General features: G+C 43.3%; 1 protein-coding gene across 2 annotated transcripts; it reads right to left on the bottom strand.

The window, feature by feature from the left end:
* Positions 1-4,562: 4,562 nt before the first annotated feature.
* Positions 4,563-18,468, bottom strand: HDAC3 (histone deacetylase 3). Of its 2 annotated transcripts, XM_081013924.1 has the most exons (15): positions 18,317-18,468; positions 16,999-17,081; positions 16,326-16,468; positions 13,800-13,881; positions 13,223-13,279; positions 13,076-13,131; positions 12,254-12,387; positions 11,942-12,022; positions 11,768-11,841; positions 11,481-11,545; positions 9,438-9,527; positions 9,263-9,321; positions 8,138-8,217; positions 6,469-6,626; positions 4,563-6,248 (listed from the first exon to the last, which is right to left on the bottom strand). In XM_081013924.1, exons 1-15 carry the CDS (start codon positions 18,369-18,371, stop codon positions 6,179-6,181), a joined length of 1,287 nt encoding a protein of 428 aa, XP_080870050.1. In that variant the 5' UTR covers positions 18,372-18,468; the 3' UTR covers positions 4,563-6,178. The 2 variants fall into 2 exon arrangements, with proteins under 2 accessions (XP_080870050.1, XP_080870049.1); XM_081013923.1 differs by lacking the exon at positions 4,563-6,248 and having other exon boundaries at positions 6,268-6,626.
* Between the last annotated feature and the right edge of the window lie 3,181 nt (positions 18,469-21,649).

Here is a 21,649-nt window from a genome sequence, read left to right as displayed (position 1 = left end):
CTCAGCCGGGCTCCGCCCTCCGTCACAGTGGCTGCTCCGCGCGCCGGCCCGCCTCCCAGGAAACAGCGCCCCGCCCACCGCGGCGGCGGCGACGTCGCACGTGAGACGCAGCCACGCCCCCTCGGCTCCCTCGCCCGCAGCAGCGGGAGAAAGCCCGAGAGCGCAGAGATAGGAAAATGGGGTAGAGGGGGGCAGGTGAGCTCGGAGAAACAACTTCCAAGATCCTTTCGGCGCTCTCGTTCTCTCTCTCCTTGCCGGCCAGTCGTTCTCTGCGACTTGGAGAAAGAGAAAGTGGCAGCAAAGGTCCCAAGGGTGGGGGCGGAAATGTGGCTTAAAAAAAATATTACTATTATTGTTAAATTTGTATACCGCTATATATATAGCATAGCAATAACAAAAACCAAACTCCCCCGCCGGCACATTATTATAAAACAAAGAACTTTATTTGAACAAGCTTTCTTTCAGCTCCTATCACTCTCTCTGAACAACATTGTCTACTGTCTAACGTTGTTGCAGATTGTGGGGGCGGAGGGGTTAGGCTGAGATTAGTTTATTTCCAGTCAAATATCTCTTGCAGCAAAAGTCAAATTTTTTGCCACAAAACTCCTTGCCGAGTTGCATGCAGAAACCTGGGGACTATTGTCAAGGCATGTAGAAGTGTTGCCATGTTTCCTCTTTTCCCAGGACACGCCCTCTTTTTCAGGAGTAAAATTTGAGAAAAAAATGCATTTATTTGCTATCAATGGCCGTCATATTGTCCTCTTTTTTTGCTCTTCAAAATGTGGCAACCCTATCAGACATGCCCTTTCAAATGTTTTAAAACTTTTTTTCCACTCAAACTAAGATCTGAGTAGAGGCTGGGAGCCGTTGCTGCTCATTCAGAGCTGCGCTATTGTATTGGGTTTTGGGTTTTTTCCAGTCACCGTTTAAAGCATTTCCAAAACCAGCCCTCAAATTCGGCATTTCGCCTTATCCTATTTTATGATAGATGCGGTTTTCCGCCTTCACAATGCAAAAACAGAATTTCCCCCATCAAAAACGAAATGTGTATCTCTTTGAAGCCTATGGTGCCTCTACACTTTCTATCTCTAAGGTGGACATTTTTGGTAATGAGGCAGAACTTCCGCTGCTCTCCCTTCCGAAGCCACAGAGATAAGGAAAAGAAAGCGAGGCATTGCAGAAAGAGATTTCCGGGTCCCGAGAGGAAAAACCCATTTTAAAACATCCCCAGGGGCCGAGGAAGCAGCTACCTGTAAAATTCAATAGAGAAAGTGGGTGGGAAGGGGAGTGTAGTGACGCTGAGATAGAGCAGCAGCAGCAGCATGTCCATGCCTAAACAAACAGCAGCAATAAAGGGCTGGAGTCTTGCTCTTTTTAACTTCTAAATCTAGCTCTGCTTGTGCAAATTCTAATGCCAGTAGAGTCCAATACAGCCTGGAGGAGCTGCAGCGGAGTGTTGCTTGTGGAAACAAAAGGCTGAGTCCGGCTGACAGAGTTAACATGCAACATGCCTCTTAATAGTCCAGGATAATACTGCAGGTCAGACATGGGGCCAAGGCTGGTTTAGATTTCCAACCAAACCTCCCCCACACAAAACCAGCAGTTGCATCAAGTATGTATCAGTTTCCTTAAACTGCCCCTGTGGTTTAAACCTAGATGGCTTTAAATACTGCAGGCAGGATGTTGACAGGGTCTAGTTGGAGAGCCTGGGACTTTGCAGCTGTCCATCTATGCACAATTCAAAGTGTTTGTTATGACTCATAAAGCTCTAAACAGCTGAAGAATAAGTTACCTGCCCATATGCTGAGATCTTCAAGTCAGGCCCTCCTCTCTGTCCCAGCAGCTCGTAAGTGTTTGAAGGGAACTCAGAGGAGGGCCTCCTCAGTAGGTGCCCAGACTCCAGCACTGCAAATTCTGTCCAAGATAATCCTCCACAGGAAGCCAAAAACACCCTTTATTTGTAAGTCTTAAAAAATGTAGTAGGATAGGCTTTTGTGTCTATTTAGTTGACCTTATTTTTTCATAGCTGTTTTAATTTATAAAAATTAACTGGCCATTATTGTTTATCTGTTCTTAGAGGACTATTTATTTTCCTTAATGATTTACTATGTATTGTACTATTAGATTAGGGTTGCCATATTTTGCCATGCACATGAAAAGGTGGGCTAGAAAAGAACTAAGTAACTTCGAAATAAAGGTATGCTGCCATTTTGTACCCCCTCTTCCCACAGCAGCTTCAACACCAACCACCCATGAATCAGGGGACCCCAGGGTGCAGCCTCTGGCACCCTGCAACCACAGTGGCTGCAACCACAGATAAACATTTGCAAAGTCCCTGGTCCATAAGCATGGAATGCTTTGGATCCTAACCAATATCTAAACTGTGGTTGGAGAGCCTGTGGTTTGGGATTCCCATTTCCATCAGCCCCAACAAGTGCAGCCAATGGTGAAGGATAACAGAATTGAATCACATAGAGTTGTAGGGTTGGAAGCAGCCCCAAAGGGATGATGGAAGCTGGAGTAGCAAGCAACCTTCCGGAGGGTCGGCACAGCTCCCCAACGCTTTATTAAGGGGGGTCATGGATTGAGATTATGTTTGCCCGATAATAAATGTCGGAAATGTAAAGAAAATGAAGGTACATTCTTTCACCTTTGGTGGACGTGCCCAAGGATCAAGGCTTTCTGGGAGATGATATATAACGAATTGAAAAAGGTATTTAAATATACCTTCTTGAAGAAACCAGAGGCCTTTCTCCTGGGCATAGTCGGCCAATTGGTGCCAAAGAAGGACAGAACTTTTTTTATGTATGCTACTACAGCAGCAAGAATTCTCATTGCAAAGTATTGGAAGACACAAGATCTACCCACCTTGGAAGAATGGCAGATGAAGGTGATGGACTATATGGAATTGGCGGAAATGACTGGCAGAATCTGAGACCAGGGAGAAGAGTCGATGGAAGAAGATTGGAAGAAGTTTAAAGACTATTTACAGAAATATTGCAAAATTAATGAATGTCAGAATGATGTCGGATAGAAACTAAGTGGTCTTTAGCCGAAATGTTATAAGGGAATATGAAAAAAAATGGTTTATTAATAGGTAAAAATTTAAAATTACAAATACTTTATGATTAACGATTAGGATACATAAAGAGGGGAGGGATTTGTTGAACTAATAACTGAATTGGAATACAAAAAAGGGAGGTGTGAGGAGGTCCTGGAAATAAGCAAATGAAGGCTAAGTAACGGAAGGAAGGAATTGTTTTTAACTGTTTTTATTTTGTATTTTTCTTTTTTCTTTTTTTGTCTTGTAATATTCTGAAAACCTTAATAAATATCTTATAAAAAAAAAAATGGATTGAGATTATGGCTCATGTTTTAGAGTCTTTGAATGGTACCCACCGGGAAGTATACCAGCGGTGCACAAACATGTATACTGGCAAACTGTTTTTAGGGCACACGTTTCTTTGCTCTTTTTTTTTTTTTTGCCCCATTCTGGAGACTATAAATGAAGCCATAATCTAGAACTATGACATCTTGTCATGCTATCAGCAGAAGCGGGACTAGTTATGTACCAACATGTCACTGTTTGGTTCTGTTCACTTTGCAGCGGTCATGTTCTTGGATGAGTATTGCTATAATGAAAATTATATTTTTAAATTTAGATGTTTCCATCTTACATCAGTCATTGTAACTTGTGCTCTAATATTTTAAGTTTGAACTACATACATGGATGAGCAATATTGAGATCAGAGGAAACGGATGTTGCAATTAGAACAATGTCATTTTGGACACTTCTGGGTGAATAATCCTTCATTTCAACATACTGTCTGCAGTCTTGTGGTGAATATTGTCCCTGTCTTCAGAGGCTTAGGCTGCTTGAACTCAGCTTTACAGAACCTAGCATATGTCCTTCAGACAGTAAATTAAGGGAGTGTGTATTGCAGTTTCGTTACTACCCATGCACCCACACACTTCCTGAATGTGTGGCAAAAAAATCACTTTGTGCTACAGTGCTTCTACAACCATGAAAAGTAATTTCGTACCCCCTCGAGACATGAAAGAAGAGACTGGGCTCCATTACTATAATAATTTTAAAAAAGGACTGAAAGTGACTGTACATCACACATGAGGAACCCATTTACAGTTGGAGGGCCAAATTCCCTTCTGGACATTTATTTCTGCACTGCAGGGGGTTGGCCTAGATGACCCTTGGGGTCCCTTCCAATTCTACAATTTTATTATTCCCAGGGCCACATGTCAGTGACAAGCAGGGCTAGAGGCAAAGTGGCAACAAAGGCAAATGTTTCTACAGCAGGCTACTTTCTATACAGTCCTTTGTATCCCCTCCAGACAAGCAAGAGTTTGAGGACAAATACCAGCCAGGCAAAAGCACTCAAGAAGGATGTGAAACAGGTCCAGTGAAGGGCCAGGCATGAGGAGAGTTCTGAGGGCCAGAAAGAGAGGCATGTGGGGGCCACATCTGGTCAATGAGTCTGCTGTACAGGCTACATGAGCGCATGTCAATGCAAGAGGCAGGGGGAGAAGGAAAGACACAAAACAGGTAAGAAAAACACCATCCTGTTGTTTAATATTTTAAAAGCATTAGTAAAATATGAGCATAAGGAAGAAAAGATCAGTTGCTGTTCTGCCATTCTACCCGCAGTGAAGTCTTCATAACACTGATGGCAAGTATCTGCACGTACACATACAGCTTAAGACCAGTAAGACCACAGCCAAACTGAGGCACACATTGCATCAATGGCTATGTAGTCACAAAGGAAGGAGAACTTGCAGTTAAAACTAGAGAAGCCTTTCAAATTTTTGCTTGGATCCAAAAAGAACTTTATTTTTAAGGAAGTTTGTGGAAGAGATGTTTCCTGTCCACTTCTCCCCAGTGTGTGCATCCACCCTTACCCTGAAAAAGAAAATCCTCTCTGAGTGGTCTGGGGGACCCTCCTGAACAATATGGAATGTGGTTCAGGGGGGAAGAGGGGACAGGAAGCTTTCCTTTCATAAAGTTCCTTAAAATTTATTTAGGAACAAAGCCTCTGCCTGAACACATGCTCAGAAAGCATGACTCATTAAAATATGTAAAGGGTCACAGAAGGGAGAAGCTCAACAATGGGAAGACTTTCCACAACAACATAACCATCTTTGGCCCAGGTCTCTCCCTACAATCCATGTAACATTCTTTTGAGAAGCAACATGACCTCTATGAAACCAAAGGTGACGTCTGTGGAAAGGTCACTCTTGGGGGTACACTGAGTTGTACATAGGTGCACAATCCAGCGTTTCCCAGCCTTGGGGTCTCCAGCTGTTTTTGGACTACAGCTCCCATCATCCCTAGCTAGCAATACCAGTGGTCAGGGATGATGGGAATTGTAGTATGAAACCAGCTGGAGGCCAAGGGTTGGGAAACCCTGCACTAGTGTGTGAATGTAATCAACACTCATGCAAAACAACACCCACCCACCCACCCCCAGCCTTCTGTCCCTCAAATATCCCACACGGGTAAGTTTTTTCAACATGCCCTGATTTTGAAAATGAGCTGCTACAAAAATAACCTCCTATGAAGAAATCTGTGCTAAATGAACCAGCATTGTTGGGTCAGCCGCAAAACTGACCGTTCCAACCTCCATTACTGGCTCAGCAAAATATTAACCATTATCCGGTTCTCCCTTTTATCTGATTTACTTTAACACGGGACTCTGGTTGGCTTAAAAACTGGCAAACGACTGACTTTTACACTGCAGCTTTTTTGGGATTTAAAACCAGCTGCTTCAGCAGAACACCTCACATACACAAACCTGTTTCAAAAGAAGTCAGAAGAAATGTCCAAGTGCAACAGTGCTTCTTGTTGTCTGCACGGGAGACAAAGTCACTGCAGAATGAGACCCAACAGCTGGTCACACAGCAGTGAAACAGACTTGTGTGAACAAGAAATTATGAAATTCTTTTTCCACAAACAGTGGCAAAGGCACAGTCTCAAGGGGTGGGAAAGGCTCTGGGAGGACCATAAACCTCTCAATGTCTTTTGCGCCCCAGTAATTGCATGATTCAGCAGTCCTGCTGCCATCACTTAGCGACAGGACAGAGGCTTTCCACTGGAACCCGCTGCATCCTTATAGCACCACCATCCTGTGATCTCCACACTGTTCACACTCCCATGATTCAGGCATCATATCTCCACATCACTTTCTTTATCGTTATCATGGTCACCATCGTAGAACTCATTTGAAGCCTCTGGCCTGCAAGACAGGAAGAGGCCAAAAATTAAGCACAGACACTGGAAACCTGCCCACCTAAAACTGCAGCAACTACATGCTTCTGGAAAACAGCAATCTAAACAATAAGCAAAAGCCCAAATCAATGTAGTGTTGGTTCTGGGAGGCACATATCATAGTTCCTCCAGTTGGGCTGGGGTGCAAACCCGGGACGCTTCTACTTGAGGGATAAACAGAAACATGCCTGCTGTAGTTCTCCTCAGAACCTCTCTCTTCAGGATCAGGCTCATCTGGGCGATCAAAATTCAGCAAATCAGAAGGGACGTCATGGATCTGGACACTGGGTGCATGGTTCAGCATCTTCAAATTCTCAAATATAGTTTGCCGAATTTGATCTAAGTACTGGTCAGAAGAGAAGAGGGGGGAAAACAGCAGGTCATATCATAGAGGCCTTCAGGTATGAAAATGTTTATAAAGTTCCAGCCACCACTCCTGCCTGGCTGTCAGAAATGCCAAGGGCACTAGATTTTCTCTTACTGCAGGAGTAGAGAAGCCATTTGGCCCAAGGGCTGACAGGAACCTGTCCAAATTGCCAGGGCCAAAACAAAAGCAAAACTCTTAAGGGAGTGGGAAGCAAAATCACACCACCACCCCCATCCACAAAACATGTACCAGACACCAAGGACACAGCACTGCCCCTCTTCTCCCCCACCCTCTCTCTCTCACAAACAGAGCACTCCAGAAACAAAATAAAATTCCTCTCTAAGGAGCAGATGGGTCCTTTATCTAGGTCTAGGATCTTGGTGCTAAGCACAGCAGCACTAGGTTTAGAGATAAGCCCTCTGCCTACTCCTTCAGAGCAAAAGGCAGCATTTCCACCCACTCAGAGTTTGTGTGGGGTACAGAAAAATGCTGCTTTTAAAATCAAAGAGCAGACAGAGAGCTTATCTCCAATCTAAGAGCAAAGATAGGAGCTCCTTCTGCTGTCTTTTGTCTCTCTCAACGGGGCCATTGCTAATCTTAGCACGGTGACACTTGTAACATAAATTAAAAATCCCTTTAATTGTCACTTATGACATCAGGTGATTAGTAACGATCTGGATGAAATCCAACAATGTGAAGTCCGTGTAATATATTAGGTACATTTGGCAGGCAGTTCATAGAATTAGAAAGGCAGTGCTCATTATATTCTAATTTAGACATGAGTCGCACTCCTCTTAAAATATCAAGATTGCAGCTGGGTGGTCCTGCTTGATCTTGGTGTCTTCTACGCTTATGAGAATTTTTTATTCTCTTATTATGCTGTTCTAAATATGCATTTTATAGTGGACTTCCTTTAGTAATGTTTTCTTTTGAAATGGTCAAGATAATTTTTTTCCTAACTTGGCTGTGTTAAATGTGCATTTTATAGCTGACCTCTTTTGGTAATGTTTTATTTTGAAATCTTTTCAGATAATATTTTAGTTTCCTGTTGCTTTGAATGTATACTTGACTTTCTTCAGTAATGTTTTATTTGATGTTTTAATGAAGGTTGTAAACCACTTTGAGATTTTTTTCTTAAAAATATAAAGCAGTATAGAATGAAATTAACAATGATAATAACAACTATTTGCCCAAAATGAATTTGCAGGTTCAGAATGATCCCAATCACTCTTACTCAGGCATAGGCAAACTCGGCCCTCCAGATATTTTTTGGGACTACAACTCCCATCATCCCTAGCTAACAGCACCAGTGTTCAGGGATGTTGGGAATTGTAGTCTCAAAACATCTGGAGGGCCTGCTCTTACTGCTTGGAATGGGCTTTGGGAAACCAGAAGCACCAATGCTGCAACTTTTGAAAATGTCAAGGCAGAAGACATGGTGGGAGGCTAAAGCAGAGCTAAGTGAAATATATATGGCCAAAGTTACTTACCTGCCTTGAGTTCTGATTTTCAATTCGAGTGCTGACATCAGGGTGGAGGGTAAAGTCTGGAGCAAAGTATTCAAAGTACTCTGCATAGAGACAGACAATTAGTGTGGATACATGCATACTGATGTTTATACATTTTAAAATAAGAAGGAAATCCATGCACAACCCCTTTCAAACAACTCTACAAGCCCATGCAACAACTAACTGAACAGCAAGCTGCAGCTCCACTCTCCTGAAGGAGCAATCTCTCTCAATGCCTTGGCTCCCTTTATGTAAATTAATGAAATCAGCTGATTTTCCAGCTGCTTAGAACTGATGAAAACATACAATCAAATTCTGCTTCATCTATGAAGCTGTTATGCCATCAGTTTTCCGGTTTGCATAACACAGAATTACTGGGAATCAATATTGACGAGCAAATGTAATAACCACTGACAACTCCAAGTGGAAAAAGTAACAGGATTAAATAATCTGGTTTAAAATAATTTGCCTCCAATAATTAGAAAATCATAGGCAGATATGAAAAGGTTGGCCAAAGGCTGGTCACCACCTCCACCACGTAAATCTGCTTAACCCTTATATTTTGAAACAATCTGAAAGATGCTGTTGGCGAATTACAGATTAACCAACCCCAACCCCCAACAAATCATGCTGGAGAATTTGGATGAGGTGGAGATATCCCTGCACCCAGCCCAACCCAGAGACACTGCCCTTGTTGGCAGGGCAGTTCCACCAGCAAGAGGTTCCCCACTGTATCTGCCCTAACAGAGGGCACAAGCTACCACTGGCAGCGTTGTTAGCAGCAGCCAATAGTAACCCCCCAAAAGGGATTGTTTCAGGGTAGAGGTGGGCTAGAACCCAAATCAGCCGCGCTGCTGCCACGTGATAACAAGGGGCCCAACCAGGACCTGGACACTGATATAGTGAGCTGACATTTTCCTCCACACACCACACCTGCCCTGGCCAGCACATGCAACAAGGTTCTACAGGTGGCAGCGGCTACTCCATGAAGCCTTGTCATTGCTTTTGAACTATCCCCCTAAGTTATCTAGATACTAATAACTTGGGGAAACTAAATATGGTACAAGTGACATCAGTGACGTTTGAACATGTAGGTCCTCAACTTACCACTATATGGAAGCTCCTCACTAATTGCTTCATCTACAAGTAATGATGTTTCATAAGTCCTAAAATGAAAGGCAGACTACAGTGAAGTCTTCACATGACACAAACCTGTGCCATTTTATATGCAAGGAAGGTAAAGCCCCAACCCATTATCAACAAAAGTTTCCAGAAGACTCACCAGCACCGGGCCACATTGCGAACTGTGTAGCCACCTCCTCCTAACACCAGGAGGGGTATGTTGAAACTCTTTACATATTCTACACATTCCCTAGGATTCAAAGTTATAAAATTCAGAAATGAATTCCTCTCAAACTTGCTTACATTCATCTATGTGTTGTACATAAACCATCACCCTTCATATGGCTACAAATAGGTTTTGGAAAATTTACAAATAACTAACAACACAGGCTCTATTTACTCAGGTGTATGCTCCTGAGCGCGTTAAAAGTGGGAGGTTTATTTCAGACTGGTCAAAAGCCCAGAAAAATATATGCAGCACAAAGAGTCAGTGTGAATTTCTAAAGTCCTAAATATTGAAAAGATTGAGTAATGTATATTATGTATAAATACACAACAATAACTTATTCTGAGCTAAATGCTGCTCTTTCACTACTGGCTTCAAAGGTGAAGGTTGAAAAAAAGTAAAGAGAGCCTAGGTAGGTATGTACTATTAACCCATCTGTAGCACCTCAAGGTAATTCTTAGTATAACTGTGGGAGGCATACACAATTAATAAAGAACAACCAAAACCTGTAAACTCTCTGCTTATCTTGTCTTTGTGGCAAAGCAGATAATTGTGCAGGTGTGCCTTATAGAACACACCTGCCTACAGAGGGGGACAACTGATCCAAACATGTTAACAAAAGTGGAACAACAATACCATCACTACTACAAAGCACCAAATCAACAAAGTTTGACATAACACTACATTATTGCTCAGAAAATCAGAAACAAATCCTCATGAGCCAGGATGAGAATCAATTCGCAGAATGGGGAGGGGGAGAGACAGGGTTTCAGACTGTTAAGTACCAAGGACCAAAAAAGATGTGACACAGAGATACATTAATGCAGGGGTCGCCAAAGTTTTTGGAGCAGTGGGCACATTTTGAATTTGGGGGAAGTGCCTGTCACAAATTGACTGCTGTTGGGGCAAAGCACAATTAGAGCAAGTACACGCACTGCTGTTTCCCCCTTCCAGACCTCATGCTTATTGTGGGAAATAAGCTATGTCCTGCTTGTGGAGATCACATGGCAATTATTTACACTATTAGGAAAAATAAACAAGATGGCCACACACACACACAGACACACACACACACACACAGAGAGAGAGAGAGAGAGAGAGAGAGAGAGAGAGAGAACCGTATCTCACACACACTTCACAAATGCCTCTCCCTCTCCACCCAAGTGCATCTTTCCCTCACTCAAAGCACACATTCATCCATACTTCTTGTTCCCATACGTGTCTGTCTCTCACAGACCATACGCATGACTCTCCCCCTTCCAGTTCTCTCTCATACAAACACAACACTACACTACACATGCATTTCTCATCTCTCTGCTCAAGTGCATTTCTCCCAGTTACACACAGAACCCCTTCAAGGGGTGAAGCAGGTGGACACCCCCAGCTCCACATGACTGGCAGGCAGCAAGCAAGCAAGCAAAGAGGATGGACCACTAGGTGAGCAGAGAAGCAATCCCTGCCACTTCTCCCCCCTCCAAAAGCAACCAGAATGCAAGGAGACCAACCCTTCCAGCTTTGCTTTATTTTTAACTGAAGCAACCACAAAGGCTCTGATTTTTATCAGACCAGCAGCACTGTTTTTGCAATATAGTTCATTCACCATAGCAAGCAGCTATTTAGCCTATATCAGGAAAGAAATATAGTACACCTGCATTTTTCCACCGGGGGGGGGGGGGGCAATAGCAAGTTCATCAGAAAGCAGATTTTACTGAAGCAGAACAGGTGGGGGTGTTAAACTTTTTCTCATACTGTTTTTCAATCACATACACACCAATTAATTCCACTGTGTTTTTCTGCTGCAGGGCTAATAGTCGCTTTGTGGGAGGGCTCAACCTCTCCCTCACCCCTCCAGCACCACTAGTCCAAACAAATGTGAAGCTCCCACAGCTGCATTAAAGGGTAAAAAAGGTGGGAGATCCAATCACATCAGTTTCAGTTCCAATGTGCCCTTTTACTCAACTCATTAAAGGGACTCACCCATGTCCTCTTATGCTGAGGTTAAAGCAACCAAGACGATCACAACCTAGCGAGTCAGCACCACACTTAATGGAGGCAAAGAAGAAGAAATGAGGAGAAAACAACAGTATCGGTGCACTAGCTACTGATTATCCAAAACACTCACAACAGAATATCAGGAACGCATCTCATCCCAGCCAGCCCACCTATCTCCCAACCCTCCCCCCACTAGTTCTTCTGTGTGACCACCAAAGGAAATTCAAGTCCACACCCATGACTCTCACTGCTTAGGTCTTCCATCCTCTTACCTGCAGCACTATGCATGTGGGCTGATAGAACTCTATAACTTGATTAATGACTGGCTGGAAGAGGTGTTTGTAACCTTCAAAGAGAAGACAAGAGTCTGCTGTTATAGCTCCTCTGCTGCAATCTGAACAGAAGTCAGAGTATCCAGCAAGGCCCAAGAGAAGCCTTCCACTTACTTTGGTCATCGATGCCATCACGCAAAGGTACGTTCAGACAGTAATAACGGCCACTCTCAGCTCCCACTTCATACATGTCACCTAGCAGGTGAAAGCAGGGCAAAGTGCAGAATTCAAACTTTTATTTTTAAAATAGGTTACTACCTAGCTAATCCACAGCCTGAAGAAATCCCATCTCTGTTTTCAGCTAACCACTGGAACATCCCCACACTAATGTACCTATCCTATATCTAAGCACTCTGCAGGTATCCAAAATGAAATCTGTATTGCATCTTTAATCCATCTTATAATAAGCAATAAAAAGTTTTGTACCTGTACCAGGGAAGAAGTAGTTTCCATATTTGTGAAAGGACACCGTCATGACACGGTCTGTCAAATAAAAAGCCTCCTGGACACCATCTCCATGATGGATATCTATGTCAATGTACAGTACACGTGGGTGATATCTGTCAGAAACCCAAAGACATGTTAGAGAAGCAGGTGGAAGCTGGCAACACCAGGGTGAAATCCTGTATCCAAGCTGCACAGCCACTCCCCTCACTCAGTTGCCAATCCAAGTTTCTTACTCACCAAAAAGGTGCATTTCATGTCGTAGATCAGAAAGGGAAACATTTGTATGTAATTTATAGTTGGGCAGCAGATAGGGAATGGGATTGGAGACAAGCAGGTAATGTGTTTAAATTATCTGTAAAGCCAGACTGGAGGAGGAGGAAGAAATAACTTAGTCTTCTTGATGAAGGGAGCAATGCCAAGTAGTGGAAGCCAGTGTAATTTATGCCAGTTTAAGTTAAGCAAGCATAAAGTGCACCAGAGCCAAACTCCATTCAAGGTGGGGTTTTCAAACACAAGACTGCACCAAAAAATGCCAAGCCAGGGCTTAATTATTGCATTTCTTAAACTGGAACAAAAAAGTGCAGGTAGGAAAGAAGTGTACCACATCTGGACTCAGCCAGACACAAATAAACAAGAATTATCACATTATGATCAAACACTTGAAGAAGGTTCAATGGAAAGGGAATGGGAAGGGCCACCAGCACAAGAGAAGCCATTTAGACACACAATCTCTAGTGCAGCCCTATTATGCCATTTACAGCAACACCAACTCCCCCCTCCGCCTATGCACCAACTCCTTACTTGAGAAGCTCCAAGATGCCGATCACAATGTCATTGACATAACAAAACCCAGAAGCCTGAAACACAAAAAGGGCAAAAGTGAGTCAGTGAAAAGCAACTAAGTTTTCTTTACCCTCCAAAGCAAGGAAAGTAGACTTGCCTCATTACCTCAAACTTCTTGGCATGGTGAAGTCCTCCAGCCCAGTTTATTGCAATATCACAGATCTAAAGACAGAAGGAGGACATTAGCTCAAATGAAAGAGGATTATGCTGCCTTAACAGCAACACTTACCAAGGGATGATGAATCCCTATATCCTAAGCTACCCCATCCACTCTGCTGACTGCCTTTGCAAAACAACAACAACAACAACAACCAACTGTTAAGGCTATCTGAGTTATAGTTTTGTACCCATGAGAGTATTTAGCATTTATACTTCCTAGCATTCTAAGCACTTCATTGCACTCCTCACAAAAAAACCTATAAAGTAGGTCAGAATTAGTACCTCCATATTGGAGATGGGAGGCTAAAAACCACCAAGTGAATTCATGCCCCAGATAGGATTTGAACTGGGGGGTTCCTGAGTACCCCACCACGCCATATCAGATATCATGAAGTTCCCCCAGAGTCAATGATTATGAATACCATTTTAGTTGCACAAAAAAATTACAGAGCAAATTTTAGAGCGACCTGGTTGACAGCAACTTAAGGATGTGAAGAAGGTGAAGATGACATCACCTTGTTACCTTATTATTCAGTTGTGTTGCTCCTTGCAATGAAGCCCCAGTATATCGAGAACAAAATTCAAACAGCCCTGGGAACACTGGACTATGAGAGAACACAAAATTACACTTAGTTCAGGATAACATGGCAGAAACTTTCCAATCCAAAATAGCTATTTGGGTATGGAAGATCCGACCATATCACTAGATGTGAATAAGAAACACAAGACAGGCAAGGCAACGTTTTTGTTTAGCAGCCACAGTTGAAATAGGAGTGTGCAAGTCGTCTAATAATTCAGAACTCTTCATCTGCAAGGGTCCATGGTTCTACTTGCCAAGGCAAGTGCCTATCCCCAGCAAACATGACAAGCCCTCTCCCAATTATGGAGCAGGGGCTGGGCATCACCCACAATTGGAAACACAACTTTGTTTCCAGAGATGCTCCAAGTACCCTGAAAAAACAACAAGAAGAAGAGGAAGAGTTTGGATTTGATATCCCGCTTTATCACTACCCTAAGGAGTCTCAAAGTGGCTAACAATCTCATATCCCTTCCTCCCCAACAACAAACACTCTGTGAGGTGAGTGAGGCTGAGAGACTTCAGAGAAGTGTGACTAGCCCAAGGTCACCCAGCAGCTGCAGGTGGAGGAGCAGGGACGTGAACCTGGTTCACCAGATTATGAGTCCACTGCTCTTAACCACTATACCACACTGGCTCTGGAAAGTCCATAAACAGCATTCCCACTACTCCTGTTCCCTGTATTGTCTCTGATAATTGAGGTGGCATACAGAGCAATCCTAGCTGTATCATCCTTCTATTTCTCCAACCCCCTTTTAAAGCCATGCAAGTTGGCGGCCATCACTACATTTTGCAGTCTCAAATTCCACTATGTGATGTTTAAAAAGGTACTTCCTTTTGTTTAGCCTGTATCTTCCAGCCTTCGGATTCATTGGGTGGTCCTAGTGCTTAGCAGTATACTGCCTCTGACCATGGAGTCTCCTTTTAGTAATAATGGTTACTGATGGACCTATTCTCCGCGACTCTTTCAAGTAGCCAAGGAACTGTGCACAAGGGCAGAATCACCCATCTCTTTCAGTACTGGAGTTGTAGCTGCACAGAGAAGCCAAATCAGCCTGGAGAGGGTGGCAAGGGGTGAATACAGCAGTGCTTGCCAGGTCCACCCACTCTCACGTTAGGTTTGAGGGCTGGCTCTGGTTGCTTTTGAAGCTCTCCTTATTGCTGTCTCTCAAGATGACATAGAAAGCTGAGAAAGCTTGTTGGAACAGAAATGTCTTCAGATGTTTCAGAAAGTGCAGCTATCTGTGACTTCACTATCTAAGCAGGAACACTGCTCCTCAAAACAGGGGCCACCACACTAAAAGCCCTGCTCCAAGTTACTTCTGAGCAGGCTTCTGATATCTTTGCGGCTTGACGGAGAAGCTCTCCTTACTCCTACTGGGTAAGGCTGTCTCTCAAGAGAGTTGGTCATTGGTATGTGAGACCCAGCCCAGTAGGAGTGTCACTTTCCCTTTTGAAACTTGTCCTGGTAGCAGATTAGCAGCCAGTGATTCAGAAAATACAGTGTCCCATGTTGTCAGCCATTGACTCCTGCAAGCAACCCAGCTGCCATGTTCTGCACTAGCTGCAGCCTCTGGGCTAACCTCAAAGTAACCCCACATAAAGCACCTTGCAGTAATCTCCCCCTTGAGCTTGACAATGCATGGATGACTGTAGGCACACAGTAATATTGTGTGTGTGTGTGTGTGTGTGTGTGTGTGTAAGAAAGCACCGGCTTTGCTAGTCCTTAGGCTTTAGTAAGCCTCCTGGTGCTCCCGTAAGCAGGGCCGACCCAATATATTTTGGCACCTGAGGTAAACCACAAAATGTTCTGCAGTGGTCGAAGTATGACAGGAAACTACGTTTTCCTCAGTATTTTCTAGCTTAACTCCATGTGCTTTAACATCACTTCAAGAATTAGGAACCTTTTAGACTTTTCTTAATTAAGTTATAACTTTTCTCTAAAAAGCTTTGGTGACATTAAGATTTCTGCATATGAGATCTTCAGCTCTGTTACAATAGTACACATCCTTGGTGAAGCCAGGAAAATAAGCAAATATTTACTGTTGGCTTATGTTCATAGAGCACATGAATAAAGGTTGAATGAGTGCCTTCCACTTATCTCCCCCTAGTCAATCTCTCTGCATGGCATTCCATTTCCCTTCTCACACCACATTCACATCAGTCAATCATCTACCCTTCTACATCCTCACATATATTTCCACATGTAAATCTTTGTTTCTAACCAAACAAAGACATTATCTTATTTCTTCTGTCATTCACATCTGTAGTAGATTTATTTAGCAAAAATTTAAAACCACTTGATTATATGCAGAACCCCCAAGTCGTTTACAAAAAAATGAAACAAACAATGAAAGACCAGTACTTTTTTGTTTGAGCAGGCATTTGGGACCTCTGTAATATCCACCCTGCCCACACCACACATTTTGGGCCCTATCTACCTGATGCATCTAGAAGATATACAGCACTTACCAGTCATCCCCCACATTGAAAGCATTGAGGCTCTTGGTGAATCCTTGCATGTTATTTGGAGACACTCGCTGAAGGAAGTCAATGTAATCTTCTGAATGAAAGCGGCACATATCATGTTGAGATGCTTGATATGGTTTAAATACCTGCAAGAGAAATTCCTCCCATTCAGGACTGAATTCAACAGCAGAGCAAGGCTGTACAGCTGTCAGACTCAAAGTTCCAGTTTACACTATCCCTAGTCAGACGTCTATATTTATGCTCACCATGGCAAGTGAGCTGTTGCAGTTTTATGAACTTAATGAACAGAGCCTTCCTCCCAGACCTGAAGCTACAGAGGTGGATAGGAATTGTCCTGGCAATTGTGCAGCAATTCCCACTCTCAAAGTTGGGTATCCCAGCCAAATAGGTAACAACTGCGGGAAAGGGACGGGGGCTTTCTTAGCACAAACTGGAAAGGGGAAGGTCAGAAAACTAAAATGCTTTGGCTTGGTGGCAAAGTCAATAAAATTGCTGAGTCCTGCCTCCAGTGATTCCACACTTTGTGAGAGGCTTTACATGTAGTGTATGCAGATTCTGAAATATACCTACAAAGGAATGGATAAAAATGTCCTAAAATAAATATTACTGCCTTGAAACCAGCAGCTGTCTTTGACCCAGTAAATGCAATGCTTACAATCATCTTCTTATAGAGTCCATAGTGCAGAACCAGACTGTGGGTCAGTGCCAAGCGATGAGGCTTCATGGGATGTCCCGCTCCTAACACAATAAGAAAGAAAAAAACCACTGTGAAATCAACATTCCCATACCAGAATCAAAGGTTCATTAAGACCTAGCTTATTACCAGCACTCGTGCATAGAGAAAGAAGTGCAAACAGAGATAAAAGTAGTATTGTGGGAGAACATTATGCTGATACATATGAGTCCCTTATAGTAGAAGTATAGCCCAATGATTAAGATTTACATTGTTAAGAACAGTTGAGTGAAGTACCAATTAGTTTCATTCATTGTCTAACTTCTTCTTTGGCAATCACTCATAGCCAAGTAAGATTGTCTTCCATAAACACGGTTTTAACAATGAGTCTGTAAGTGGCTGTGGAGGCCAATTCTGGATCCGCACATCCTTCCACAGTGGGGACATTGGTTTCCGTGCAGGAGTTGATCACGGTGTGGATTTGCCAAGCACGCCTTCCTCTTAGCATGTTTCTCCCTTCTGTCCTGAGTTTGAGTGTCTTCAAAGCCCATGACACCTTTGGTAAAGGCTGTTCTCCAACTGGAGCGCTTGCAGGCCAGTGTTTCCCAGTTGTCAGTGTTTATACTACATTTTTAAAAATTTGCCTTGAGACAGTCTTTCAACCTCTTTTGCTGACCACCAGCATTACGCTTTCCATTTTTAAATTCGGAACAGAGTAGTTGCTTTGGAATACGATCATCAGGCATCCGAAACTTATCGTAAGAGTGTTCTCTAAATTAAGTAAATACAGGTTCCACATAATGTATGTATGGTTGTTTGGTGGTGTGTGGTTTTGTTTTGGTTCAGTCAAAATATCCTTTCAATTCCCACCACCCTCACTGGCATGCTTGGTTAGGAACACAGGAGAGGGCATTCTTGGTGGCTTCTCCCAGACTCCCCCCGTGATCATTATTACTATTAATTTACTTATTATGACTATGTCAAATGGGGACTCGGAACTGAAAATACAACCATGAAGAGGCAATCAAACGACTACACAGTTAAAACTAGATATAAATATAGAAGATCCACGAGAGTGGATTTAAAAGGGGTTGGGGAGGAAGCGAAACCTCCGTGACTGGAACTCTTGCCGCTTATTTTTAAAGCGGGGGCTGTTTTCGGAAGGGCAGAGGCAGCGGGCCCCTCGGCAGCAGACGGCCCGCTCCGCTCCGCCCGGAAAGACCCGACCTGCGGCCTTTTCCGACCCACCCCCGACTCCCCTCGCACCGGCCCCCGCAGAACCCGCCGCCGCGCCGCGCACCGTAGTGGAAGTTCCCCACGTCCGGGTCGTAGAAGTAGGCCACCGTCTTCGCCATGGCAACCCCTCGCGGAACGGCCCCGCCGAGTAACGGGCGACCCGCGCGCTGCCACGCCGCCGACGTCACCACGCCGCCGACGCACACACGGAGGCTCCGCCCATAAGTGAAGCGCAACACCGCTCGCTCGCCCGGGCTCCTCCTGGCTTCTCGCCCGGCAGCTCTCGCGAGACCCAAAGCGGGAGGCCGGGTTCTTCGTGGGAGGAGCGTGGGCGGAGTTATAGCGCGACTTGCTTAGGCTCCGTCGGTCGGGATTGGCGCGTCGGTAATGAAACTAAATCGTGGCTCCGCCCCTCTCTGCCCCGCGCACGCGCACAGGCCGCGATCTCTGCGGCGGTCCTGTTTTGAGCCAGCTGCAGCGAAGGCTCAAGACGAGAGAACAGAATAGGAAGTAATTACATATCTGTCGATATCGATATCTGTTTATAGACATGTATACGATTACTAAAGGTCCGGAGAAAGAAGGGGAAACCTTCCATTTTATTTATTTATTTCTTAAAATGTGTACACTTCTTGATTGTGAAAAACCTCAAAGCTGTTTACAGAAAGGTAAAATCAAGAAAAATCCACAACTCTGCTTTAAAGCATTCAAACGTTAAAATACCAAAGCAGATTAAAATCACTTCCAACTTCCTAAGCATCTGGGCAGGCTTGTCTAAGGCGCTGAACGGAGTATAGGAAGGTGCCTTCTTGATGTCAATAGGCAGGGAGTTCCAAAGTGCAGGCGCGGCCACACTAAACGAGTATGTGGCAGCTGCACTCATGGGTCCTTATGTCCACTAAATGTTTACTCCCAGAATAATACCCAAAACAACAATGAACAGCAAAGCTTCATGTGTGGCTGTAATACTACAGTGGTACATCTGGTTACGTACTTATTTCGTTCTGGAGGTCCATTCTTAACCTGAAACTGTTCTTATCCTGAAGCACCACTTTAGCTAATGGGGCCTCCTGCTGCCGCCGCGCCGCAGGAGCACGATTTCTGTTCTCATCCTGAAGCAAAGTTCTTAACTCGAGGTACTATTTCTGGGTTAGCGGAGTCTGTAACCTGAAGTGTCTGTAACCCAAGGTACCACTGTATTTGAATTTAGGTGTTAGTAGTTACACAAAGAATTTTCCCAGATTCAAAACCACATTCTTATTTACCTGTAACACTTGAAAGAGACCCCTTGCTTTATCACTACAGTATAAAATCTCCTATATGTGCAAGTGTGTGAAGAAAGGAGAACAGAAAAGCAGGATAATTAGGAAACGGTAGAATAGCTTTCCAGAGAAATGAAGGCAGGTGGGATATATTTTCTTTAAAAGATGGAGCTGTAGATCAGGCACCCCCAAACTCAGCCCTCCAGATGTTTTGGGACTACAACTCCCACCATCCCTAGCTAACAGGACCAGTGGTCAGGGATGATGGGAATTGTAGTCCTAAAACATCCGGAGGGCAGAGTTTGGGGGTGCCTGCTATAGATAAACCTGGCTGGCTTAAGGAAGGTGGCGGGAGAGCTCTTATACCCCTTTAGAGCACCACTCCTCCCTCCCTAAGCCAGGCAAAAGAGCTTTTGGGAACTAGCCTAGTCCCCCAAGTCCACTGACCGCTCACCACTGCTGAAAATTAAAGTCTGGACAAAAAAAGAAAAGTGTTTTATTTAGCATTGCAAGCCTACATCCTTAGGTTGGGCTGTCTTCCCCAGAGCTGCTTCCTCCTGATAGAACATTTTGTTTCCCACTATCATTATTTGTCCTATGGACCATATGCATTTCCTGAAGGCTTTTCATGCCGTTGAAATCCTCCTTCACTGTTAAATATATATGCATATATACCATATGTCTAGCCATTGTGGAAGCAGTAATGAAAACCAGAATTAACCCTCATCATTTCTTTTTTTTTTTTTAATGATATTTATTGAAAATTTTTTAGAATTACAAAAGAAAACAAGGTAGAAAAGGAGAAATAAAAAACAAAGAAAAAACAAACCACATCAAACAATACAAATTAATCAAAATCAAAATCAAAAAATAGCACAACACGGTCAAAAAACAAAAATATACCACAAACATTTAAAAACAAATCAATTATTCTCAAATCCTTAACTGTCATTACCTTCTTTCTTTGACCTCCTCCTCCTCCCTTTTTTTGTATCCTAGTTGTTAATTGTCGCAGCAAATCCTTTCCATATTTCATAATATTCTGTCATTACATTACCTTAATCTATTTTAATCTTATCTTACTATAAAAAACCTTAAAACCTAAAACTTAAATCTTATTTTTACCAACTTCTCATAACCATAATATTCTAACATAATTCTTTAAACATTTTTGCTAAAGCCAGATAATTTCGTTCCAAAATTTTTCTAACATTCATCAGTTTTATAAAACAATCCTAATAATAAAAAAGAAATAAAAAAACAATCCAATCTTCATCCAGCGTCTCTTCCTCCTGGTCCCGGGTTTTGTCAGTCCTTTTTATCTCATCAATCTAGCGCATTAACCTGGTAATCTTATATCCGAGGCCCTTAAGTCCCTTCCATGTCCCTTCCGCGGCTCTTCTTCATATTTATAACTGTATTTTCCTTTGTCTCCTGCTCCTTTCACTCGTGGGAACTCCAGCTTAGCAATGTTTTTGACCCTTCTCGACATATCAGCCCCTTTTCCATAGTCCACACTAAACTCCATGTGATATTTAAAAACATGTTTCAAAGTCTCTCCAAAATTAAGAGCCCCCACAACCCCAAACATCTCACGGCCCATTGCCAGACTTGAAAAGTCCAAACATCCCTGCATAGGGGGGTCTATCCAACCCCCCATTTCCAAACCAAACCAAACTTTATCTTTCCAAATCTGGCTTTTTCCAGGTTCATTTGTCAAATCCAAAAGCTCATGTTCCTGCTGGGCCACAGCTCCCTCCATCTCTGGCGCCCAAGATTCAGCAACATCCTCTTCCCTCATCTGTTCTGTCAGTGCACACTCCTGATTTAATTCCTGAGTGGGCTCCATATAATTTCCCACTGCCTGTTCAAAATTTTTGATTGCATCAGTCATCAAGTCCGTCTTCTCATGTAGCTGTTTCAGTAGGGCACTTGTTTTACAGAGAGCACACAGCAGAGCTTCTGAATACATTGTCCTGCAAGGTCAGAAGTCTATTCCCACGATCGTAATCTGTAACAGCTGCAAGCTCCCTGATTCAGAATTAGTTACAGTTTCACAGGCTCCCTCTAGGGGAAAAACTTCTATTTGTTCTTTTCTTTTAAAGACAAATCTAACAACAAAGTTTCCTTTTTCA

The sequence above is a fragment of the Podarcis pityusensis genome (assembly GCF_964106645.2).
Source record: "Podarcis pityusensis genome assembly, chromosome: 7".
NCBI lineage: Eukaryota > Metazoa > Chordata > Lepidosauria > Squamata > Lacertidae > Podarcis > Podarcis pityusensis.
The sequence above is the reverse complement of the archived record's forward strand: the minus strand, read 5'-3'. Positions and strand labels throughout refer to the sequence as shown.

Bases quoted from the DNA above. Each gene is read 5' to 3' on its own strand.
- HDAC3 (XM_081013923.1), bottom strand. From the start codon at position 18,371: ATGGCGAAGACGGTGGCCTACTTCTACGACCCGGACGTGGGGAACTTC. The intron at 13,280-13,799 runs GTAACAAGGTGA...TTCTGTCTTTAG, and splicing joins CAACACAACTGAATAATAAG to ATCTGTGATATTGCAATAAA. The intron at 13,132-13,222 runs GTAATGAGGCAA...TTTGTGTTTCAG, and splicing joins ACCATGCCAAGAAGTTTGAG to GCTTCTGGGTTTTGTTATGT.